This window comes from Pongo abelii, chromosome 6 (genome assembly GCF_028885655.2).
Source record: "Pongo abelii isolate AG06213 chromosome 6, NHGRI_mPonAbe1-v2.0_pri, whole genome shotgun sequence".
Classification (NCBI taxonomy): domain Eukaryota; kingdom Metazoa; phylum Chordata; class Mammalia; order Primates; family Hominidae; genus Pongo; species Pongo abelii.
Genome location: NC_071991.2, coordinates 136346479 through 136370470, shown reverse-complemented (window position 1 = coordinate 136370470; position 23992 = coordinate 136346479). Strand labels below are relative to the sequence as shown.

Below are 23992 nucleotides of genomic sequence, written 5' to 3'. Positions count from 1 at the left end.
CGGGGGAGAGCTGCGTGCGCTCCGCTCGCCCCTGCCTTGCACGCTGAGCTCTAGCGCAGGAGCCCGACTTTGTCTGGCTTTGTCCCCTCCGCGGCCCCGAGGCTGTCCTGAGAGCGCAGCGCCCTACACACCTGCTGCCCGCAAGGAGTCGGCGGGAGAGGAGGAGCGAGGGCGGCAAGAGGGCGGCGAGAGGCCCCCTCCCCCGGCTTGCCGGCCTACCCTGATCCGGGCGACCCGGTGAACGCGCGGCGGGACCCGGGCGGCGGGACCCGGGGTTGGGTGCGGGTCGGGGCGGCACCGCCCGGCCCAGGCCCCCCGAGCCCCTCGCGCTCCCTCCGGGAGGCGGGTCCTGGGGGAGGGCTGGACCGCGCCGCCTCGCCGCCCCCGCCGCCTCTGCCGCGCCGAGCCCCGCGCACGCTGCCTCGGCCGCCCCGCAGGCAGGCAGGCAGGCAGGAAGGCAGGCAGGCGCCCGGCCGGCCGGGAGGGGGTGCTCGCCGCCCCGCGCCCGGGCCCGCGCGTTGCCGGGCAGCGGCTCCGAGGCTCCGAAGGGGGCGGAGCGGCAAGGCAGGCGTGCGGCTGGCGCCCCTGTCCGCGGTTCCGGCCCGGCCCGCCCGCGCCTCGCCGGCCTCCCTCCGCGCCGGTGCGCGGCGCCCCGTCCCAGCCGCAGCCGCAGCGGCCGCCCCTCCCGGACCCGAGAGCCGCTGAGCCGCGAGGCCGGGCCGGGGCGCCGGCCGGGAATGCCGGGGGCGCGGCGCCGACGCCGAGGCGCGGCCATGGAGGGGAAGCCCCGCGCCGGGGTCGCGCTGGCCCCGGGGCCGAGCGGCCGAGGGCCTTCCGCCCGCTGCGCCCGCCGCCGCCGCCGCCCGGGGCTGCTGCTCCCCGGCCTCTGGCTGCTGCTGCTGGCCCGGCCGGCCTCGTGCGCCCCAGGTAAGCCCCGCCGAGACCCTCGGGACGCGGCCGCGACCCCGCCTGCCTTTATCGCTGCTGTTTTCAAAACCCCGGCTTTCCCCGCCCATCCTCTTTTATTCTCCAGCTCCCTCGCCGTCCTTTCTGGAAGATGCTTTGCCATTCTTCTGGGGCCCAGCAAATAAAGGCACGGGGGAAATAAATAATTAAAACGAACAAGCGAGCGGCTTCTGGCCGGTCTTGCTAAGGGGTCTGCAAAGCTGTTCTCTTGTCCATGGAGCCCGAAGCGGGTCTGGTGGCTTCATCTCAGAATGTGCCTGGTTTTTCCTGCAGAATGCAGGCACCGGAGTGCTTTTTTGTCAAGGCTGTATGATGTGGCATATCGAATGTTTTGAGATACTTTATTGTCGGGGCGAAGGGGTACATTCGGGGTGTGCTTGAAAAGAGTATTGCATTACCGGGACAAGCCCAGCGTCCCCCAGATGTGGGCAGGCCGGCCGTGTCCCCCCGTGCAGCAGGACACAAAGAACATTCAAAGAAAACCTCTTGGAAAGCGTCCTGGCCACGGATCTTTCCAGGGAAATAGCTATTGGTATTACTTCTGCAAGGCATTATTAGTACAATGGAGTATGAAAATATTTTGATTCTTAAGTGTCAGGGCATGAAAGGAGTAAGGGCTGTTTTTATAACAGATGCAGTTTAGTGACTGTTCATCAGTATGGAATGAAGAGGCATGATTTACGAAGAAGCATGAGGGTTTTGTTGTGGAAGAAATGATTTAATTCCTACTGCTTCTCCAAAATGTTTATTTGTCCACCCTGAGCCTGTACACAGGATGGTCTGGAAACCGTCTCTGAGCTGACACTGCAGGCCAGCGATTGCCCCTGCACAAGGCACTTGACCACCTTGAGGCGGAAAAGGAAAGGTGGAAGGAGCAGCTCGGGGTGGAGGGCTGCTGCACACAGAACAAAACCCAGAAAGCCGTGAACGCTGCTCCGAATCCTCCCTTCTTGTGGGAGCAGGGCCAAAGGGCTACTCAGTGGCTGGGAGGAATTGGAACACATTTGAAGGTGTCCCTTGGACGTGTGAGAATTATAACCAGTGCCCTAGAGGGGATGGTACAATAGAAGCACAGGGAGGACTTCAGGGATCATGGAACAGGTCCACTCTGCTTACCAAAGAGGAAACTAAGGCAGAGAAGTGCCTTGCTCAAGGTCACAGTCACCACTTTCCCTGCCTCCCAACCCCGCTCTTGGCCCATAGACATATCCACACCTGAAGCCTCTGCAGAGATTTCCCATAGCTGGGTGGAACCAGGGTTGGGGTGACAGAATGAGTCTCTTTAGGCAGTATACAGCTAGTGCAAACACCTTACTCTAACCTAGGACCTCCCGTCTCAGTCCTGCTCCTGCGAGTTCCAGCCCTGTGTGTCCAGAGGAGATGAGATCATTGTCAAGGGTCTCTTGGCTTTAGTCAACAAAGAGAGCCCATCTGATACTCGTGGATTCATCTGTCATAGGATACAGCAGATAAACCGTTTCCATCTCCTGAGTGCTTTTCGTGTGCCAGGTGTTGAATTTTATATACACAATCCAATCACGTTGTGAGTTAGGCATAGTTATCCCCATTTTATAGATGAGGAAACTAAGGCTTTGAGTTTAGGTTGGTTTGGCTTCAGACTCTATGACATGCTTCCTTTCTGTGCCTGATGGCTTCCCCATATGAATGTGGCCATCTGGGTGTACTGCAGAGGTTGTGGAGAATATAAGTGCTTCTTCTGGTAACTTTAAAATAAATAGTGAAGCTGTTTGCACTGCCCATCCCTAACCTTCTCTTCTTTGGAAGTCCTTTCCTGCTTCCCCTCTACCCCCAATACAAATATTCAACCTGGAGACATGAAATTAATAATATTTCCATTCTAGACCTGACATCATGGAAAGACACTTCATCCTTTCACTAGTTTGTATATTGGCTTCAGCCGCTGCCAGGCTTATAGACTAGGAACTAAGAAATGGAGGGCACAGCCCCTGTGCTCCAGGATCCAGCTGGAAACACAGAGCAGTGAAGGAAGTACAAATGCTTGCACAGACCATTCCCGGACAGGAAAGGCAGGATTCCTTATGGATGACCTGCTGGAGGTGACCCCATCTGCTTGAAGTCTGTGAGGAACTATCTTGGTGGAGGGTGGCTTCCTGATGTAGCTAGGGTGTGTGTAGGGTGCCTGGGCGGTGCTGTTGATCCTGGGAAGAGGGTGCGTTGCAGTTGCTTGGGCCGCCCTCCCAGTCCTGAGTATGGTATTTTCACCAGGAGATTTGGAAGATAGAGCTTTGCTGAACACTGCCATGGTGGTTGTTTCTCTTTCTAAGGAATAAGCAGTGGTAGTCAGAAAATGGCATGGCTTAGACCCGTTTTGGACTTCGTATGTGAGGCAGCATTCCCTTCCGTGGCTGTCTGAAAGCTATCTCCTCCTTCAGCTGGCTTCTCTTGTTAACTTTTGTTCAATAGAGTCCACCTTCCAGGTGGTCCCCTTATTACAGTCTTTGGTTAAATCTCTATGTTGAATTGATTTCTTGTCTATTTCTATTTCATTCAGCATTTTGAATGTGTTTTTTTTTTTTTTAAAAAAAAACATTTACAAGTTTGGTCTTAACCATTGACTGTTGTGGAAACAACTTGTAATGCTTTGGACTTTTGAATGCATTGCTCTTAAGTGATTAGCCATCCACAATATAAAAACAAAGAATCATGCCCCGTTTCTTCACCTTATTCAGAGATAAGTTTTTAAAAAGTAATAGTTATTATGAAATAGATTGCTTTGTAGGGAATTTGGAAATTACTGAAAGGTACAGAAACCATTCACCCATAATCTCACAGCCTGTAGGTGACGCTAAGTAATTTTGTCGTTTTTTTTGTTGTTAACATTAAAAAAAGAATAGAATTATATGCACAATTATATTTACTACCGTTTCCACTCTACATTTAACTTAAGCATTTTTCCATTCATTAAATCTTATTTGGAAACAATTTTCTATCCTAATGATTTATTCTTTTATTTCCATTTTTTGGGTTGTGTAAGTAATGCTGATGAATAGCTACATAGAAAAGGCTCTGCTGGCCGGGCGCACTGGCCCACGCCTGTAATCCCAGCATTTTGGGAAGCCGAGGTGGGTGGATCACCTGAGGTCAGGAGTTTGAGACCAGCCTTGCTAACATGGTGAAACCCCGCCTCTAATAAAAACACAAAAATGAGCCAGGCGTGGTGGCACGCGCTTGTAATTCCAGCTACTTGGGAGGCTGAGGCAGAATTGCTCGAACCAGGGAGGCAGAGGTTGCAGTGAGCCGAGATGGCGCCATTGCACTCCAGCCTGGGCGACAGAGCAAGACTCCGTCTCAAAAAAAAAAAAAAAAAAAAAGGCTTTGTGTATGTTTCTTTGTGTGTGTGTGTGTGTTTTCTAGAGTATACATTTGTGGAAGGGGTATTAGAGTGTGATTAAAATGTAAGGCCCACCAGGCTGGATTTCTGCATGTTTTGTTCAAAATGCTGGACCCCTAGTAGATACTCAGTATGTGATTTTTGAATGAAGCAATTTTTGAAAGTTATAATGCTGACATAAGCCCTTGAAGCTTACGCAGGGGCCTTCCATTATCACTTGCATTGAGTATTATTTCACTTCATCACTGGCATTGAATGTTACTTTAAAAGCCCTTGTTAAATAAATTTGTAATACATTGTTTTAACCTGCACCGTTTTACTGCTTTAGAGTTGAATATTTTTTATTTAGTATTTGTATTCTGTGAATTTTCTCTGTATTTGTATTTATTTACCTGTTGTGGCAGAGATATGTATTTAAATCTTTATGTATTAGAAGGATAGCAACCATTTTTCCTTCTATTTGTTGCGTTTTCCCCCTTCCAAAGGAATTTCTTTTAAATTTTACATAATTTTGAAATATAGAAGTTTTTGGTTATTTTGATTAGCAAGATCTGCCATTTGTTCTTTTAATAATTTTTTATTGCATTTATACTTATGGTGTGTTAAATTTTTATCTTAATGTGCTATTTTATCATTGGCCATTTCTAGGTGAATATTTATGCTTTGAGTGGTTTAGTATATTATAAACAAATACTTAAATGTTTCAAAGGTGTGGCCCCTAGGCCTCCTGCATCAACATCATTTGGGGATGTGGGGGTGCTTGTTAAGAATTTAGATGTCTAAGACTCACCCTTAGCCTCTAAATTAGACTCTTTGGTCAGTGCCTGGGAATCTTCGTTTTAACAAGTTCACAGCTCAGTTTTAGCCACTGAGCATTGGAACCACTGATCCAGATATGGTAAACCCAGTAACTGAAAATTAACAGTATTTTGAAGATATAGTAGTCCTTTCTTATCTGCAAGGAATGTGGTCCAAGACCCCCAGTGGATGCCTGATACTTTGGGTAGTACTGAACTCTGTATATACCATGGTTTTTTCCTATATGTACATACCTGCAATGAAGTTTAATTAAAAAATGAGGCACAGTAAGAGATTAACAATAATAACAAAACAGAACAGTTCTAACAGTCTACTGTAATAAAATGTGAATATGCTGTATCTCAAAATACCTCAGAATATCTCAAAATATCTTCAAACTGCAGTTGTCCTCCGGTATCTGAAACCTTGGAGGAGGGAGACTACTGTATACCATTTAGTATCTTGCAATTGTCTTTTCACTATTAGAACAGCTAATTTAAAATCGTTATGTTGAGGCTGGGCGCGGTGGCTCACGCCTGTAATCCCAACACTTTGGGAGGCCGAGGCAGGTGGATCACCTGAGGTCAGGAGTTGGAGACCAGCCTGGCCAACATGGTGAAACCCCGTCTCTACTAAAAATACAGAAATTAGCCGGGTGTGGTGGCAGGTGCCTGTAATCCCAGCTACTTGGGAGGGTGAGGCAGGAGAATTGCTTGAACCTGGGAGGCAGAGGTTGCAATGAGCTGAGATCGCGCCACTGCACTCCAGCCTGGGTGACAGAGCAAGACTCCGTCTCAAAATAAAATAAGATAAAATAAGATAAGGTAAAATAAAATAAGCATTTTTTGTTACATGTTTTTGCTTGGTTTTGTTTGGGTTGGGAGTGAAAGGGTGCAGAGGACTGCATTTTCAATGCTCACTCCTGCCTGTTTGGGAACAGCTGCTGCAGTGCTTGTCAGGAAGTACTTCACTTAATTCTGAAAACAGAACCCAGCCAGGGAGTTGTTAAAAGTCACTAGAGACGTGGGAGCCACAGGTTTTCTATCAGTGCCCTGAATGATAGAGGCAGCTAATTACCGTTATTATAATTACACTAGGTTGATTTTCCCAGATAGGAAGACACTGTTCTAACTGCTCTAATTTGTTTTCAAGTTGTGACCACCCACCTTTCATCTGGAGCGCACAATGATGTGATTTCTTTTTCTTGTTGTTAGGCAGCAGGATTTGTTAAAAGGTGCGTTAAAAAACCTGGGTGTGTGCAAATGCAAATCTGCCTGTAACTTTGTGACTATGGACAAGTTACCTTGTCCTGGGTTTCCTCTTCGGTGTAAGAAAGGGTTAATGAGATTAGCGCTAATCTCATTAACCCTCTAGCTCCTTGTAGCTCGTTTCTCCTTGTAGCTCCTACATATCAAGTCAACATCTTGGATGTCTTGGAATGCGCTTATAAGCAGCATCTGTCCTTTTTCTGTTAGGTTGTTTTGTCATTTCTCCTTGCCTGGTAGATGTTCTAGGCCCACGACCTGCTGAAGGCAGCTCACTCTCACCGTTGCAGATGGCTCTTCTTTTTAAAAACTCCCTTTATTCTTCGCTCTTGCATCCACACACTCAGGACACATACTTTGCTTTCTCTTATTCTTTCTCTTTGTCTCTTTCTTTTTTCCATCTCCTTTGTTAGCTTCAGGCAATTACTTCTCATTAGTGAAATTCTAATCTTGTGGTCCCCACACTCTGAGCATCATCACTGCCTGGTAGCTCGCATCATCGCTGCCACTGCCTCGTAGCTTGTTAGAAAATGCAGAATCTCAGGGCCCACCCCCGACCTTCTGAATCAGAATCTGCATTTAACAAGATCCTCCTGGTGATTTTGCATGCACAATTGAAGTTTGGGAAGCACTGGTCTAAGAGGTAAAGTGCCTCCTGTTCTAGCCTTCTGGGAATAGGTATTGTTGGAACATTGAAGGCTAAGTCAGCCTGGACTAACTCTGGAGCTGTCTAAATCTCCAGAGACCTTGAGAGACACCTGCTTTTAGGACTGAGTCTGTGTGAATAGTGTGCAAGAACCATATTTTATTTGACCAGGCAACTAGATTGGAATGGTCCCCTAGACCTGCTGTTTTCATTCATTGCGAGCATTTGACTGGTTGTAAAAACACTGAGATACAGGCTGGATGTGGTGGCTCACGCCTATAATCCCAGCACTTTGGGAGGCTTAGGCAGGCGGGTCACTTGAGGCCAGGAGTTCGAGACCAGCCTGGCCAACATGGTGAAACCTCGTCTCTACTAAAAACACAAAAAAAATAGCCGGGCATGGTAGTGGGTGCCTGTAATCCCAGCTACTCAGGAGGCTGAGACTTGAACCCGGGAGGCAAAGGTTGCAGTGAGCTGAGATCACGCCACTGCACTCCAGCCTAGGCAACAAAATGAGACTCTGTCTCAAAAAACAAAACCAAACCACTGAGATACTGCCATAGCAGTTGGTAAATAGCTGCTGTACTGAATATTCCTTACTCCCCACCCCCAAGTACCCTGAGCCTCCCTGCCCTCTTTGAGGACTCTTCTCCCAAGGACCACCGCCACCCTTGACCTCACCGAGATCCAGTGACTGAAGGGTTAATGCTCAGCACAGCAGGCGCCTCAAGGACTCTGGTTTAGTTTTTTGGCTGAAGACCATTCTGGCAGGTGTGAGGTGCTAGCTCATTGTGGTTTTAATTTGCATTTCCCTAATGATTAGGGATGCTGAGCAATTTTTCTTTACCTGTTGACCATTTATGTGTCTCTTTTGAGAAATGTTTGTTCAGATCCTTTGCCTGTAAAATTAGAATAGCTCCCTTTCCGACTGTCAGTGCTCGTGCTCCACTGCTGTTAACTGTGTTGACTATCACCTGTACATTCATTCATTTTTTTTAATCTATCCCAGATCCAGTACTTAGAAAAAAAGTTAGGCTGGGTGCGGTGGCTCACGCCTGTATTCCTAGCACTTTGGAAGCCCAAGGCGGGAGGATTGCTTGAGCTCAGAAGTTTAAGACCAGCCTGGGCAACATAGTGAGACCTTGTTTCTACAAAAAAATACAAAAATTAGCTGGGCATGGTGGCATGCACCTGTAGTCTCAGCTACTCGGGAGGCCGAGGCAGGAGGATTGCTTGAGCCCAGCAGGTTGAGGCTGCAGTGAGCTGGGATTGTGGCACTACACTCCAGCCTGGGCGACAGAGCAAGAACTTTAAACAAAAAAAAAGCTTGTTAAATGTTGCACTTGATGGTAGTTAAAGTCATAGATATGGAAGACACTAGTGAGTGGGGAGCATGGAGAGTTAGTAGACAAGGCGGCCGAGGACAGAAACCCTGAAACTAGCATGAAGGAGAGGGGAAGACAAAGAGGAGCATACAAAGGAACTGACCATCATGACAAAATAGTGCTGTGAGGCCAGGAGAGGAGGAGAGAGTTTTCCTCTAGGTAAGTGATCCATCATGTCAAATGCTACTATACCAAACTGTTTCTTGAAGGATGGGATGAGGGCCAACTGATCAGAATCACCTGTTAAAAACCCAACTCATGGTCAAGCCAACTCTACTGAAACAGGTGATGCCTGAGGATTTGTATTTTTGAAATGTTCCACAAGCTCTTTTTATGTTATTCTTAGGCCTCATGAGGTTTGAGTTACTCCCTATAACTTAATGGTGGCAGGAGGATTGGTGGAAGTTTTAAAAATGTGTTTTAGACTTGATTGTGTTTGTAGGCTTCAAGAGTCAGTAAAAATACAGTGACTGGGCCGGGCGCGGTGGCTTGTGCCTGTAATCCCAGCACTTTGGGAGGCCCAGGCAGGCAGCTCACTTGAGGTTAGGAGTTTGAGACCAGCCTGGCCAACATGGTGAAACCCCGCCATTACTAAAAATACAAAAATTAGCCAGGTGTGATGGCGGGTGCCTGCAATCCCAGCTCTTTGGGGGGCTGAGGCAGGAGAATCACTTGAATCTGGGAGGTGGACGTTACAGTGAGCTGAGATTGTGCCACTTTACTCCAGCCTGGGTGACAGAGCGACACTCTATCTCAAAAACAAAACAAAACAAAAACAGTGGTTGAAAATTTAAGGAAGTAGAAGTGAGGACCTGACGGCTAATTTACCAAAAGTGAGGAAGTTCACCTGGGCAGGCAGGACCACCCTAAGAAGAGTTAGGAAGAAGTAATGTTGGGAGAAGGAATCGGAGGGACTGGTGGAAGGTTGGGAGTGAAATCCAAGGTAATGGGGGTATCTGTGGTGATGTTAGGGAACCCGCAATGTGATTTTTGTCCTCTAGCACTTGACGTTCCTGTGTGTTTGGGAAAGGTGAGCCATTGGCCCGAGTCAGGGATGGGGAATCACAGGGCAGGTGTGAAGAGCCAAAGGGGATTGAAGGAGCTGGCAAGAGGTGGTCTGGATGAGGTAGTGTGGGGTCTAGGCTGGATGAGGTAGGAGGTGAACTGTGGATGGAGCAGTGGGAAAGGGACTGGGAGGAGGGGATGCAGCTGAGATCCCAGGGCAGGTGTTGGGAGAGAGGTGGGGGAGGGCGGGAGGGATTGGGGTGTCATTGTGCCGAGTTAGGGAAGTGGGTCATCTCTAGTTTTGGTCTTGGGTAATGAACAGGGTAGGGTGTAGTGGTGGGAATGAGTTGTTGAAGTGGAACATGGAGGAAGGCTTTGGGGTGAATAACTTCTGTGGATGTTGAACTTGCCTGGAGAGAGGAAGAAAGGACTGTGAGTCAGGCACCAGCCCCTCAGTGAGTGAAAGAAAGTTCCCAGAGGACTGTGCATGGGAGGGGAGGAAGTCCCTCTTGAATGTATCCGCCGTACCATCGCTGCCACCACTGCCCTCATTCAAGCTCCCATCCTCTTTTCTCCAGGTGACCGTCACAACCTCCACTTCTACTCTCGCTTCCTCCAGTTCATCCTCCACCTTCAGTGGGAAGGGCCTGCTAGGAACAGGTCACGTCACTTCCTCCTTGCTTGACTGTCCGCAGTGGCCCCCATAGTTTTCATTACGCTCCACGTCTGAGTCAAAGCCTGTGTGCTCAGATAGCAGGTGTACAGGGCAGGAGCTGGGGGTCTAGGATGTGGGAGAATGGGCACGGAAGGTGCAGAGTATTCCACGTATTGGTATTGAAAGGGGCCAAGAAGATCTTTCCAGCAAGAGAAGGGAAGTGTGATTTGGAGGCTGAGTTTTGCCCTCTCGAGGTTGAGGTCCAGCTGCAAGACGGTTTCTCAACCCTAGGGGGTGGGTTTTCTTGTGACAGATAGCTGCTGACTGGGTAGGACCCAGCCCCTCAGAGGGCCAGCTTCTGCGGCATGAAGGGTGCCGTGTGTGCACGAGGAATGAAATAACATAGGAAGAGGGAGTGGTAAGGTGGAGGCCATCTGTGCAGGTGAGGGCTGGGAAGAAGGCAATCTGGGGTGGGGTTGGAAAGGGAGGCAGAGAGGGCAGGAGTGAAGGCTCCTGGGGGCTTGGAAGGGATGGGATCTAGGGCAAGAGTGGAGGGGTTCATTTGAGAGAGGAGGAAAACAGAAGGAGAAACAGGTGGCTTGTCTGGGGACAGAGATGTATGGGGGAGTACGGGTCTATTCATGGAGGGTGGGAGGCGAGCAGATCTGGAGAGAGGACAGCAGCGTGGGGGGATCAGGAGCTTGAGCAAACACAACTGGCTTCCAGAGGAGAGTGAGAAGGGATGAGTGAAAGAATTGCCAGGCAGTGGCAAGGGCCCAGTTGAAGTTGGAAGGCCAGTCTTGGTCACAGTCCAGGCAGACACTCTGCTTGTCCCTCCAGCAGCCTGGGTGGCCCAGAGCCTTGGCGGAAGATAGGCCACAGCAGTCCCGGGGTGTTGTGTCGAGGGCAGGGCAGCTGGGAAGGCTCCTCGCTCCTGGTGGTTTCCTGGTGGTTCCCAGTCCTTTGGAGTCACTTGGAAACTCTCCTTGTCACTTCTTTCTTCTTTGTTCTGTTGTTTGGGCCTGAGGAAGGAACCCTTCATCACTTACTGTTTTGGGTGCTAGGATTAATTGTGGAGCCAGACAGTCTGAAGAGCTGCTTTAAAACACTGGGTAAATACTGTTGGGGAGCTTTCAAAGGGGGAAGCCTCAGACATACAAAACAGATGATCTTATGGAGCCAGCTTCCAGGGGAACTTGGGCAAAGCCCAGGAGACAGGTCTGAGCAGGTGGGAGGTTGCCAGGTCCTTGCTGCTCCACGTGTGGTCCCCAGATCAGCAGCATCAGCATCACCTGGGAGCTTGTCAGAAATGCAGAATGTCAGACTCCACCCCGGACCTACTGCATCGACTTTTTGAAAGCATCTCCAGGTGACTTGTATGCACACCAAAGCTTGAGAGGCTCAGAACTGTGCAGTTTCTCATTGAAGTTGGGTGTATTTCAAAGATTGTTGGTTATCTAATTAGTGGAGAGTCCATAGCGCATAAAAATGCAGCCCAGATCTCAAGCCATTGGGCAAAACTGAGGGTAGGAGCAGTAGCCGGTTGGGAGCTGAGCTGGTGCCTGGCTGGATGTGCTGCTCAGAGAACTGCCCCTGCCCTGAGCATGGTCACAAGCCTTTAGTCCAGTCCTGAGTTCCCTGAGCTGGTGTCAGCAGGTGTTAGGGTGGTTGACTACCAGGAATTACAAAAGCACTTGGAGATAGTTGAAGCAAAAGGGTGTCGAAGTTGAGACGGAGGCAGAAGCAACCCACATGTCTGTGGACAGATGAATGAATAAACAAACTGTGGTCTGGGAGGAAGTGGGGATGGCTAATAGGTACAAAAAAATAGAATGAATAAGTTGCTTTTATATAGGAAAGGAAAATTTTTAAAAAAGGAAAAGAGTTAAGAATGAATAAGACCTAGTATTTGCTAGCACAACAGGGTGACTATAGTCAAAAATAATTTAGTCGCACATTTATAAACAGCTTGTATAATTGGATTGTTTGTAACACAAAGGATAAATGCTTGAGGGGATGGACACACCATTTACCTTGATGTGATTATTATGTATTACATACCTGTATCAAAGCTTCTCATGGGCTGGGCACAGTGGCTCACGCCTGTAATCCCAGCCCTTTGGGAGGCTGAGGTGGTCAGATCACCTGAGGTCAGGAGTTCGAGACAAGCCTGGCCAAGACAGTGAAACCCCGTCTCTACTAAAAATACAAAAATTAGTCGGGCATGATGGTGCAGGCCTGTAATCCCAGCTACTTGGGAGGCTGAGGCAGGAGAATTGATCCCGGGAGGCAGAGGTTGCAGTAAGCTGAGATCGCATCACTGCACTCCAGACTGGGAGACAGAGCAAGACTCCGTCTCAAAAACAAACAAACAAAACTCATATAACCCATAAATATATGTACCAACTATGTATGCACAAAATTGAAAATAAACAAATTTTTACAAATGTGGTCTAGCCATTCGGTGGAATATTGTTCAGCCTTAAAAAGGAAGGAAATTCTGACACATGCTACAACATGGATGAACCTCAAAGACGTTATGCCAAGTGAGATGAGCCAGTCATGAAAAGACAAATACTATAGGATTCCACTTACATGAGGTCCCTAGAGTAGTCAAAGCCGTGGAGACAGGGAGTAGAAGGATGGCAAGGGCCTGGGAGGAGGGGGGAATGGAAAGTTTTTGTTCAATGGGGACAGAGTTTCAGCTTTGCAAGATGAAGGAGTTCAGGCTGTCATTTGCACGGCAACGTGAATATACTCAACACTGTGGAACTGTACACTTAGAAATGGTTGAGATGGTCAATTTGGGGGAGCTAAATGGTAACTTATGAACACAGAAAGAGTCGACAGACACTGGAGCCTCCTTGAGTTGGATGGTGGGAGGAGGGAGAGGAGCAGAAAAGATAACTATTGGGTACTGGGCTTAATACCTGGGTGATGAAATAATATGTACAACAGTCTCCTGTGACACCTGTTTACCTGTGTAACAAACCTGCATTTATACCCCAAACCTAAAATAAAGTTAAAAAAAGGATGCTGAAGAAAATATTATTGGAGCACAAGGTTTTTTTTTTGTTTGTTTTGTTTTGTTTTTTGAGACGGAGTCTGGCTCTGTCGCCCAAGCTGGAGTGCAGTGGTGCGATCTCGGCTCACTGCAAGCTCCGCCTCCCAGGTTCACGCCATTCTCCTGCCTCAGCCTCCCCAGTAGCTGGGACTACAGGTGCCCGCCACCACGCCTGGCTAATTATTATTATTATTTTTTGTATTTTTAGTAGAGACGGGGTTTCACCGTGTTAGCCAGGATGGTCTCGATCTCCTGACCTCATGATTTGCCCGCCTCGGCCTCCCAAAGTGCTGGGATTACAGGCGTGAGCCACCACGCCCAGCCTTGGAGCACAAGGTTTTTAGCTTTTTATACTTTGGCTGTACTAGATGGATTGAAAAATAAAGCTCTGTTCACTATCTGACCTCTAGTTTGTTTCCTTTTAAAAATATATATCGCTGCTGCAATGAATTGCCTTTAAATAAAAATTTCTGTTTAACATTAATGCAAGATGGTAAATTTTATGTTATGTTTTTAACCACAGTTATTTTTTTAATTTTTATTTTTAGTTCCGGAATACATGTGCAGGACGTGCAGGTTTGTTACATAGGTAGATGTGTGCCATGGTGGTTTGCTACACCTGTCAACCCATCATTTGGGTATTAAGCCCAGCATACATTAGCTCTTTTTCCTAATAATCTCCTTCCTCCCACCCCACCTACCGAGAGGGCCTGGTGTGTGTTGTTCCCTTCCCTGTGTCCATGTGATCTCATTGTTTAGCTCCCACCTATAAGTGAGAACATGCGATGTTTGGTTTTCTGTTCTTGGATTAGTTTGCTGAGGATAATGGCTTCCAGCTTCATCCATGCCCAGTGGAGTGGGAACTAGCTGGTAGGGAAGCAGGAGTGGACATTGCTCAGAGCTGGGAGCCTCAGTGGTCTTGGTGCAGAGCAGGAGCACGTGACAGGTGCTCGCTTTGGGAACTGGCAGTGGAGGCAAATGACAGGCTGGGATGGAGGGGCATCTGTGCAGGCCAGCATAGGCCAGATCTGGATGGGGATTGGGGGACAAGTCAGCCACTGGTGGCCAGGATAGTGGTCAGGATTGTTGCCCTTGGCTTTGTAGCACCAGCAAAGATCTTGGGGCCTCTCCACCTTGGGGCTGCTTCACCTTACCTCACCTCAGCATCCTTGCACTGTTGAGTGTTTTTTTTCTCCTGGACAGCTGTTTAATGGAGGATGGGTTGGGAGACTGGGCTGGGGAAGGCGGCTCCAGGAATGGGTTGGAGTTTTCAGCCTGGGCCTGAAGAGAGTCTTAGGAATTTGAAAAATTAGATGGTTTTCCTAGCCCCTAGAATTGGGCTTTTAAATATCTTAATGCCTTTTGAGAGTACAATATCTTTATTGGCTTTTTCCTGATTATAAAAACGATATGCATTCATTGCAATCATTTGTACTTGCTGTTCCCTCTGCCTAGAACTTTCTCATCTCAGATATGATCGACACAGTTGACTCCCCTTCCTTCAGGTCTCTGCTCAAATCTCCTGTTATCAGGGAGGCCTTCCCTAACCCCGATGTGAAAAATTAGCAACCGCCTCCGTAATTCCTCTGCTCCTGCTTGCTTTTTTTCTCCATGACACTTATCATTGTCTTCTACATATTTGTCTGTGCATTCTGCCTTCCTCCACTGGACTGTAGGCCCCACCAGGGCTGACTTTGTGTAGTTCAGTGTCGTTTGTCCATGTATTCCACAAATCTTTGAGTGCCTGCTCTGTGCAGGCACTGTGCTGGGCCCTTGGGATACATCAGTGGACAAAGTTAATGATATCATGTGTTATTCCGCGGTAGAGGTCATGTGTAAATGCAGCAGATAAACAGCTTGGACTGATGAGTTGCAGTTTTGATCTGGGTGTTTAGGGAGCCTCGTTGAAAATGGGGCTGGATTCATTTGCTCAAGCTGCCATAATAACGTACCACACACTGAGTGGCTTACACAACAGAAGGTTATTGTCTTATAGTTCTGGAGTCCAAGATCAAGGTGTCAGCAGCACTGTGCTTCCTCCAAAGGTGCTAGAGAAGGATCTATTCCAGGCCTATCTCCCAGCTTCTGGTGGTGCAAGGTTAATATTGAGTGTCAACTCGATTGGATTGAAGGATGCAAAGTATTGATCCTGGGTGTGTCTGTAAGGTTGTTGCCAAAGGTGATTAACATTTGAGTCAATGGGCTGAGAAAAGCAGACCCACCCTTAATCTGGGTGAGCACAATCTAATCAGCTGCCAGCATGGCTAGGATAAAAGCAAGCAGAAGAACATGAAAATACTAGACTGGCTTAGCCTCCCAGCCTACGTGTTTCTCCCGTGCTGGATGCTTCCTGCCCTTGAACATCGAACTTCAAGTTCTTCAGATATGGGACTCGGACTGGCTTCCTTATTCCTCAGCTTGTAGTTGGCTTGTTGTGGGACCTTGGGATCGTGTGAGTTTAATACTCCTTAATAAACTCCTCTGTGTATATATATATATATATATATATATATAGCTATCCTATTAGTTCTGTCCCTCTAGAGAACCCTGACTAATACAGGTGGTTCCTGGCTCATGGCAGTGTGACTCCAGTCTTTACGTGGCGTTCCCTCTGTGTGTGTGTGCGTGCAAGTTTCCACTTTTCGTAAGGACCATGGTATTGGATAGGGGCCCACCCTACTTCAGTATGACCTTATTTTAACTACATCTTTGATGACCCTGTTTCCACGTAAGGTCATATCCTGAGGTTCTAGGGTTAGGACTTCAACATGTGAATTTTGGGGGCACACAGTTCAACCCATAACAGTGATAAACTAACATTTGAAAGAGGCAAGGGGGCAAGACGAGCAGGTATTGGGGGGAACAGTGTTCGCAGCAAACGATGTGGCCAGTGCAGAGGCCTTGAGGCAGGAGTGTGCCTGGTGTTGGGGGAGGCACAGGAGGCCTGTGCGCCTAAAGCAGAGGGTGGAGGCGGGAGGCAGCAGGCACTCAGGTGTGAAGGGAAGTGGGTGCTAGGGGTGGAGGATCATAGAGGGTTTTGATCAGAGGGTGATGTGATGAGACTTACAATGTAAAATTTCTTGCACATTGAATAAAGTCAGGTGGTACAAAGAAGGTGTAAATTAGAAAGCAAAAATCACCCCAAATCCTACCTGTCAGACAACTGCTATGAGATTTTAGTGTCTCTCCTTTCAGACTGTTTTCACATGTACAGGCGCATACACAGAAAGCAATGGTATCATATTCTACATGTTGTTTGGCAGCTTGCTTTTTTTCGCTTCACACTTTATCACGGAATCTTTAGTTGTCAGGAAATACAGATCCACACCATGATTTTATTCGACGCTGTGGATGTTCCACACTTCATTTATCTGGTTCTGTGTTGATGGGTAATTGTATTGTCTTCAGCTTTCAATGTTATAAGAAAACATTGCTGGGCGTGGTGGCTCACGCCTGTAATCCCAGCGCTGTGGGAGGCTGAGGTGGGTGGATTGCTTGAGCCCAGGAGTTCAAGACCAGCCTGGGCAACATGGCAAAACCCCATCTCTACAAAAAATACAAAAATTAGTCAGGCATGGTGGCACGCACCTGTAGTTTGAGAATGCAGTATCTTTATTGGCTTTTTCCTGATTATAAAAACGATATGCATTCATTGCAATCATTTGTACTTGCTGTTCCCTCTGCCTAGAACTTTCTTATCTCAGATATTGACACAGTTGACTCCCCTTCCTTCAGGTCTCTGCTCAAATCTCCTGTTACCAGGGAGGCCTTCCCTAACCCCGATGTAAAAAATTAGCAGCCACCTCCATAATTCCTCTGCTCCTGCCTGCTGAAGGAGGCTGAAGAGGGAGGATCGCTTGAGCCCAGGAGGTTAAGGCTGCAGTGAGCCGAGATCGCACCACTGCGCTTCAGCCTGGGCAACAGAGCAAGACCCTGTCTCAAAAAAAAAAGAAAAAAAAAGCACTGCTATGAGCATCGTTGTGTATACATCTTTACACACTTTTCCAATTACTTTCTTAAGATAAATTCTCAGAAATAGACTTGCTGGACTAGGCAGTATGCACATATTAAATTTTGATGCAAATTGCCAAATTGCTCTCTAGAAAGGCTGAAGCAGTCCACATTCTCTCTAGCAATGCACCAGAGTTCCAGCTTGCTTCTCTCCTCCATAATACAGGCTGTTACCAGTCTTTATTGTCTTTGCCCAACTCATAGGTAAAAAATATCTCCATTAAAGGTGCATTTCTCTGATTGTCCATTGGCATTTGGGCCTTTGAATGAAGTTCTCTTTGCACTTCTTTCTCTGGTCCTCTCCTGCAGCAGTCTCAGGGCTGAGCTGGGAATAATAATAATACCCAACAATTACAGAGTGCATGCTGTGTGCCAAACATTGTGTGAGGAGACGACACAGTGTCTCTTGTTTAATTTATGCAACAATTGTATGAGGTAGGTACTGTAAGGATCCCCATTTTACAGAGGAGGAAAATAAAGCTTAGAGAAGTTCATTGACTTGCTCAAGGTCACACAGCTAGCAAGAGTTTTTCCCACCCTGGGGGTGGGCATGTGCACCCCCAGCCACGGTCTCCTCTGTTCTGGGTCTGGGTTAGAGAATGACTCTGTGGTCTCTCCCATTGAAGTGCCCACTCACAGGCTTTGCCCACTCACAGGCAGAGTGAGCTCTGTGGACAGAGCCCCAGTCAGAGCCACCTGTGGCCCCTGGCCACCTCCCTGTCCCTGTTAGAAGCCCTGACTGTGAAGTCACACCCTGGCCTAGCCTAAGAAGATGCTCACCAAACATAGGTTAAGAGAAATGAATGAAGCAGGCTTTCAAAACCTACAGTGTTGTGTGGTGGTGCATTTTACTTTATTTCGGCAGATTAAACATTTTAACAATAAAAAAACTCAAAAAGTTAAAATTCCATGATAAGCCATATTCCATTTTCTCCACCAGTGAGGATAATATTTTTCTTGATACTGAGTGACATTTTCTTGCCGCATTTCCTCTTTTATCATGTCCTGGATCATTTCCTTGTGGTTTTGATACCATTTTTGCTTTGTGTTGACTATGCTGTTTTTCTGTTGTTTGTTTCTGACAGCCAAGTGTGTGGTTGTCATACATCTTCTCCATTAATTAAATTAGTGTATACCACTGGTTTAAAATCAATTTCTTATTTACTTTGGAATTTTGGTGGGAGGAGGTTGATGCCTTAAAATAAGTACTTTGTTCAAAAACTAACCGGTACAGCCGGCTGTCCTACTTCGTTTGTTTTATATGCCCCTTGAGCCTTTTTGGTTCTTCATAAAACACAGTGTATTAACGCCTTGAGTTCTTGCCTAGATCTGGTATAAAGTTTAACCTTCTGAATGCTTCCCAGAAATCCTGAACCTGCAACTGTTCTATTTTGTTCGTTGTAGTTTATATTGACTTTACTCACTGACAGCCTTCAGGTTCCTCTACTCCCTCTTCCAATTGTGTTCAGTTCCCCTGAGAGGAAAACAAGATATACCTGTGGAATGTGTACCCTGTCAGTCCGGATAAACCAGCAGCGCTGTGGAAACAGTTTCTAAATCTCAGTGGCTTTCTGCATGTGACTTCTGACTCCCACCGGCAGATCTTGCCCTTCATCTCTCTCCTGCACCTTTTGCATCTTGTCTGGTTCTGGGAAGTGTGCTTGCCTGGATCCTGTTTTTCATTCTTCCATCTTTGTTTTGAGTTTGCCAGTGCCAGAAGGCATGCCTGCAGGCAGACCAGTTGTGTGGTGGTTCCATGCCTACATGTCTGCATGACTCAGCCAACGTTGATGGAGCACTCACTGCCATGTGCTGAGCACCGTGCTGGATGTTGGGATACTAAGAGAAATGCGGCAGTCGGTCACAGCCATCTAGCAACTCCGTCTACAAGGGGAAGTAGTTCTGTACGTAAATGACTATCCAGTGGCATGTGAAGTGCTATTGTAGAGGACTGCGGTGGTGATACAAAGAGGGCAGTAACTGTTGGTGGATGTAGGACTGCAGAACTGTGGGGGATGTTTGAAGATGGATATGAGATGGAACATTCTTTTAAAGCTAAAGGAGAGCCTCGTTTCAGTTATCTATTGCTGCATAACAAATCACCCTAAAACAGAATGGTTTAAAACAGTAATGGTTTATTATTTGTCATGATTCTGTGGGTCAGGAATTCGGACAGGTCTCGGATGGATAATTCTCCTGCTCCATGAAACTCAGCTGGGGTCACTCACTTGGCTGTGTTCGGTTGGCTCCAGGGCTGGGCTGGAAGGCTGAGGCTGTTTCAGCCCCCCTCCTACCTTCGTGTTCCACCACATGCCCTCCCTGCCTCTTCCCAGGTGGCCAGCTTGGGCTTCCTTATAGTAGGACTTCATATGGGGCCGCTGGCTTCTAAGGGGAATGAAGCAGGAGCTAGTGGCCCTCTTAAGATCCAGTGCTCAAAAGTTGTCTCTGCTGCATTCTGCTGGTCAGAGAAAATCACAAGACTAGGCCACAAGGGGCAGGAGGAAATAGGGCTATCCATTGATGGGTGGTGAAATAGCATAGACATTGACATTGATGGTGGTTGTCTTTGGAGATTAGCAGCTACCATAAGCACAAAATGGTTAAAGGTAATGGAGAGAAAAGATACAATTACTTGAGAAAGCTGTCAGAGAAGACTAGGATAAATGATAATAATAATAGACATAATAATAGGTAACTAAAATTGAATGTGCACTTATGTCAGGCATTCTTCTAGGAAGTTGATATGTATTAGTTGTATTAAGCCATGTAATCCTGATAACCATATCCAGTACAATTATAAGGAGATGAAATAACTCACCTCAGGTCACATAGCTGATAACTGAGAGAGGAGAGATTCACACTGCAGTGCATCCTTGCACAGGGAGAATGGCGCCTCTTCCACTGAGACAGGTGGGAAGGGGGAGTGATGGCTACAGGTTTAGGTGCCTGCAGGTAAGGGGGCGGGAGGATGATGCTATTGAGGAAGTTGATGTCTGACAGCTTTTTTCTTTATTTCTTCCTTTCTTTTCTTTTCCCTTTTCTTTCTTTTTTTTCTTTTCTTGAGATGGAGCCTCTATCTGTCACTTAGGCTGGAGTGCAATGGCGTGATCATCTCTCACAGCAGCCTTGAACCCCTGAGATCAAGCAGTTCTCCTGCCTCAGCCTCCCAAAGTGCTGGGACTACAGGCCTGGCCACAGTTTTCTTCTTGATAGTGGCATGGTCATCACTTAAGTGAGATGGGGCAGGAGCAGGTCAGGTTCCATGAAAAAAGTAGCTTATAATTATAGTATCTGTGGATCACAGAAGAAGGAATAGAGCAGGAGGCTGTGAAAGGATTGTTGAGTGGGCCAGGCCTGGGGGAGGTGAGGACCTTTTGTGTACAGCAGCAGCCTCCCTTGGTCCCTGTGGGGGGTGATAGCCTCGTGGCAGGGTAGGGAAAGCGCATCATGGGGCCGATCCCAAAGCAGCTCTCTCAGCCCACGGTAGGAGCCTAATAGATCTATTTTCTGCCCAGCTGCTGTGTTTGCCTCAGTCTCACAACACTTCCCCCAGTAGCTTTCAAAATGCAGCATTTCCGTCATAGACTTCAAAAGAAGAACGCCAAGATCTCCTGGCATGGAGCCCTCCTATGTACTTTGACCTTTAATTGGGTGCCTTCCAAGTGCTAAACTTCAAGTCTTGAGACTGCTCCGAGCACAACAGGAGCAACTTAGAATGGGGTTTTAACCTCCGAATGTGTGCCTAGAGGAGACCCCACTCTTTGGTGGGCAAGAGGATGTGGGCATTGACCGTCACCCAGATCCAAGTGAGGGACAGATGGCTCCTGCTCCTTGGCTGTGCTGTCCGATGGCCTGCAAGGGGCCCTTCTGTCAGAACTGCACGGGGAGAGGTTATGAGGGCGTGGGGGAAAGGCACATTTAGTGTCCCATTCATCTCTTTTCATGTCCCTTATTGTGTGGAGTTTGCAGTGCTTTTAGAATTTCCCAGCATTCTTATCATTTATGTTTGTGGAGACTTTGCTTCATAATAGTTTGATCTCTTTGGAAAATCCAGAAGATACCATCACTTGTGTTTCTAGTCCTACAGGGCCTTAGAAAGCGTTTCTTGAGAAAAGCACGTGCAATATGGAGAGAGCAGTTTTACTCCCAGTGGCTGCAGATACACTTCTGTGAGGTGCCTGCCGTGGCAGCCTGGGCTCCAGCCTGGGGTGTCTGGGAGGTTCAGCCCTTTGCTGGTGTTGGAAACACTTTAGCATGTATTTAAAATTTTTTTATTTTTGTGGCTGGGCACAGTGGCTCATGCCTGTAATCCTAGCACTTCGGGAGGCCGAGGCAGGTGGATCACCTGAGGTTAGGAGTTCGAGACCAGCCTGGCCAACATGGTGAAACCCCGTCTCTACTAAAAGTACAAAAAATTAGCCAGGCATAGTGGCGGGTGCCTGTAATCCCAGCTACTTGGGAGGCTGAGGCAGGAGAATCGCTTGAACCTGGGAGGCAGAGGTTGCAGTGAGCCGAGATAGTGCCACTGCACTCCAGCCAGGATGATAGAGTGAGAAACCATCTCAAAATAAATAAATAAATAAATAAACAAAATAAAATTTATTTTTGTAGAGATGAGGTCTCACTATGTTGCCCAGGCCGGTCTCGAACTCCTGGCCTCAAGTGATCCTCCTGCCTCAGCCTCCCAAAGTGCTGGGATGACAGGTGTAAGCCACCGTGCCCAGCCTCGTGTATATTTTTTGACACAGTATTTACACTATCTCCTCTGCCACAGAGCTCCAGGGCATAAATTCTGTTTCTCCTGGACCTCAGTGGCCCAGTCAGCCTTTGACCAATTAGAGTTGGGCTGTCACTCTAATTCCTGTTTGATTCACTCTATCTTGGAGTAATTTTTCGACACATTTCAGAGCTTGTTTGTGTTAAAGGACCAGTAGTCTATCTTTTGCTCTGCAGTCCTGGGAACTGACCTGATCCCACATGGGTGTGACATTTGGAATTGAAAATTGTTAGTCCTTGAAAGCACTGTTTAAAGAGGGGTCGGGTCTGATTAAGAGGCACAATTGCTCTCTGATCCTCACAAATGAGGTTAGGTTTATACCTTTTGGCCCAGTAGTTCAGCTCTTAGGACTGTATCAAGTTACACCTCTTTGACAGTTAAATCTACATAAATTTATAAAGGGATTTGTGAATTGGTCTTCTAATCCAGAAAAAAGTAATGCTTCTAACTTAATGTAAATTTAAATAAATTCTAATTATGACCAAACTTTCCTGACATATTTCATGCTGAAATAATTGATAACCAATAGTCACGGTTAAAAATGATCATAACAAAGATGACATTTTTCTCCATTCGTAAAATGTGGGTTAGGTTAATTGCAGACTTTTTATGGGAAATGAACATAAAGACCCTTTGTCCTATGCAGGTTGGGCCTCTCTGCCATAAACCCCCACTCCCTTTTCCTAATGGTGGGAGCCCCGTTAGCGTCATCTTTTTATTCCACAATGTCCAGCACAATGTACTGCGTGAGAGATGGGTACATGAATATGTAGATAAATGGGACTTTCACTAGTTGTGTATGGTCGTGATTTGTGGTGCTATTTAAGTCTTGATGTTTAGTTGATTGCCAAGAGAGAATGAATTAATATATAGCAGATTTTTAGAATTATATTAAGGTCATTTGGTTAAAAAAGGATGTATGAGAACTTTTGTCTCAGCACTTTGGGAGGCCGAGGCAGGTGGATTACTTGAAGTCAGGAGTTCGAGGCCAGCTTGGCCAACATGGTGAAACCCCGTCTCTATTAAAAATATAAAAATTAGCCAGGTATGGTGGCGGGCGCCTGCAATCCCAGCTACTCGGGGGGCTGAGGTAGGAGAATCACTTGAATCTGGGAAGTGGATGTTGCAGTGAGCCGAGATCGTGCCATTGCACTCCAGCCTGGGTGACAGAGCGACACTCTATCTCAAAAACAAAACAAAACAAAACGAAAAAAACCTTTTGGACATAGTGCAAAAACAAATCTGTATATCTCGAATTGTGTAATTGGTACGTACCTGGACAGGAACAACTTCTGAATCATACTGGTTTGTTTGGATCATCTTGGATTGTTGCTGAGTGACCCTGAGGAAGTATTGTTGTCTACTGTTCGGGGTTGCTAGGAAGAAACCAGTCCTCTCTATACCAGGGAAGAAGAATAGCTGATGTGAGACAGTGGGATAGTAATAAGGTAAACCAGGGGGAGAGAAAGAGATTTAAATGACAGTCCCAGGCAAGGCTGTCATCATGGGACGTAAGTGAGACTGTTAAGCTCCTGAGTCATAGAACTTTACAGCTGGGAAGTTATATAAATATTCATATATATGTCAGTTTCCACTTCTGTGGCCCCGACAAGATGCCTCAGGGCCTACAGTTTGGGGATCCAGGCTGTAGGAGTTGAAGACTGTTCCTTTAGGGCATAGCCAACAGGATGAATTTCAGCCTTCTAATCATTCTGTTTGAGATTCAAATTTTGAGGAGAGAGCCTGGGGCTTGGGATAGTTGCCCATCCCTTGATCAGGAGAGAATGAGCATTCTGGGTGATGGTGGCACCTAGATCTGGTACCATGGTGGAAGGAGTGTTTCCCAAGGCAAGACTGGGGTGGGGGTGCGTGCCAGGCAGGCTGAACCCGCATATGTCCCCTCTTGTGGCCCACTTATGCTCAGCATACACACACAGGCACATGCATAATCATTAATGTGCATATATCCAGAGGATGACAGTCATGCAAAGACAAGGAAAGACAAATATGTATTCACAGACGTTGTCACAGGAAAATACAAAACATA

General features: G+C 47.2%; 1 protein-coding gene across 5 annotated transcripts in view; it reads left to right on the top strand.

The window, feature by feature from the left end:
* Nucleotides 1-668: 668 nt before the first annotated feature.
* The window catches only part of KIAA1549 (KIAA1549 ortholog), a 282292-nt gene continuing 258968 nt past the window's right edge, over nt 669-23992 (top strand). For 3 of the 5 annotated variants that reach the window (XR_010140939.1, XM_024250070.3, XM_024250069.3), the window contains exon 1: nt 681-927. Coding sequence is in view for 4 of the 5 variants with exons in the window: in XM_024250070.3 (XP_024105838.1) it covers nt 738-927 (190 nt within the window). In the remaining variant the exon portion in view is untranslated. Of the gene's footprint in view, nt 928-23992 lie in introns of all 5 variants that reach the window. The other 2 variants (XM_054560668.2, XM_054560669.2) reach the window with 1 other exon arrangement.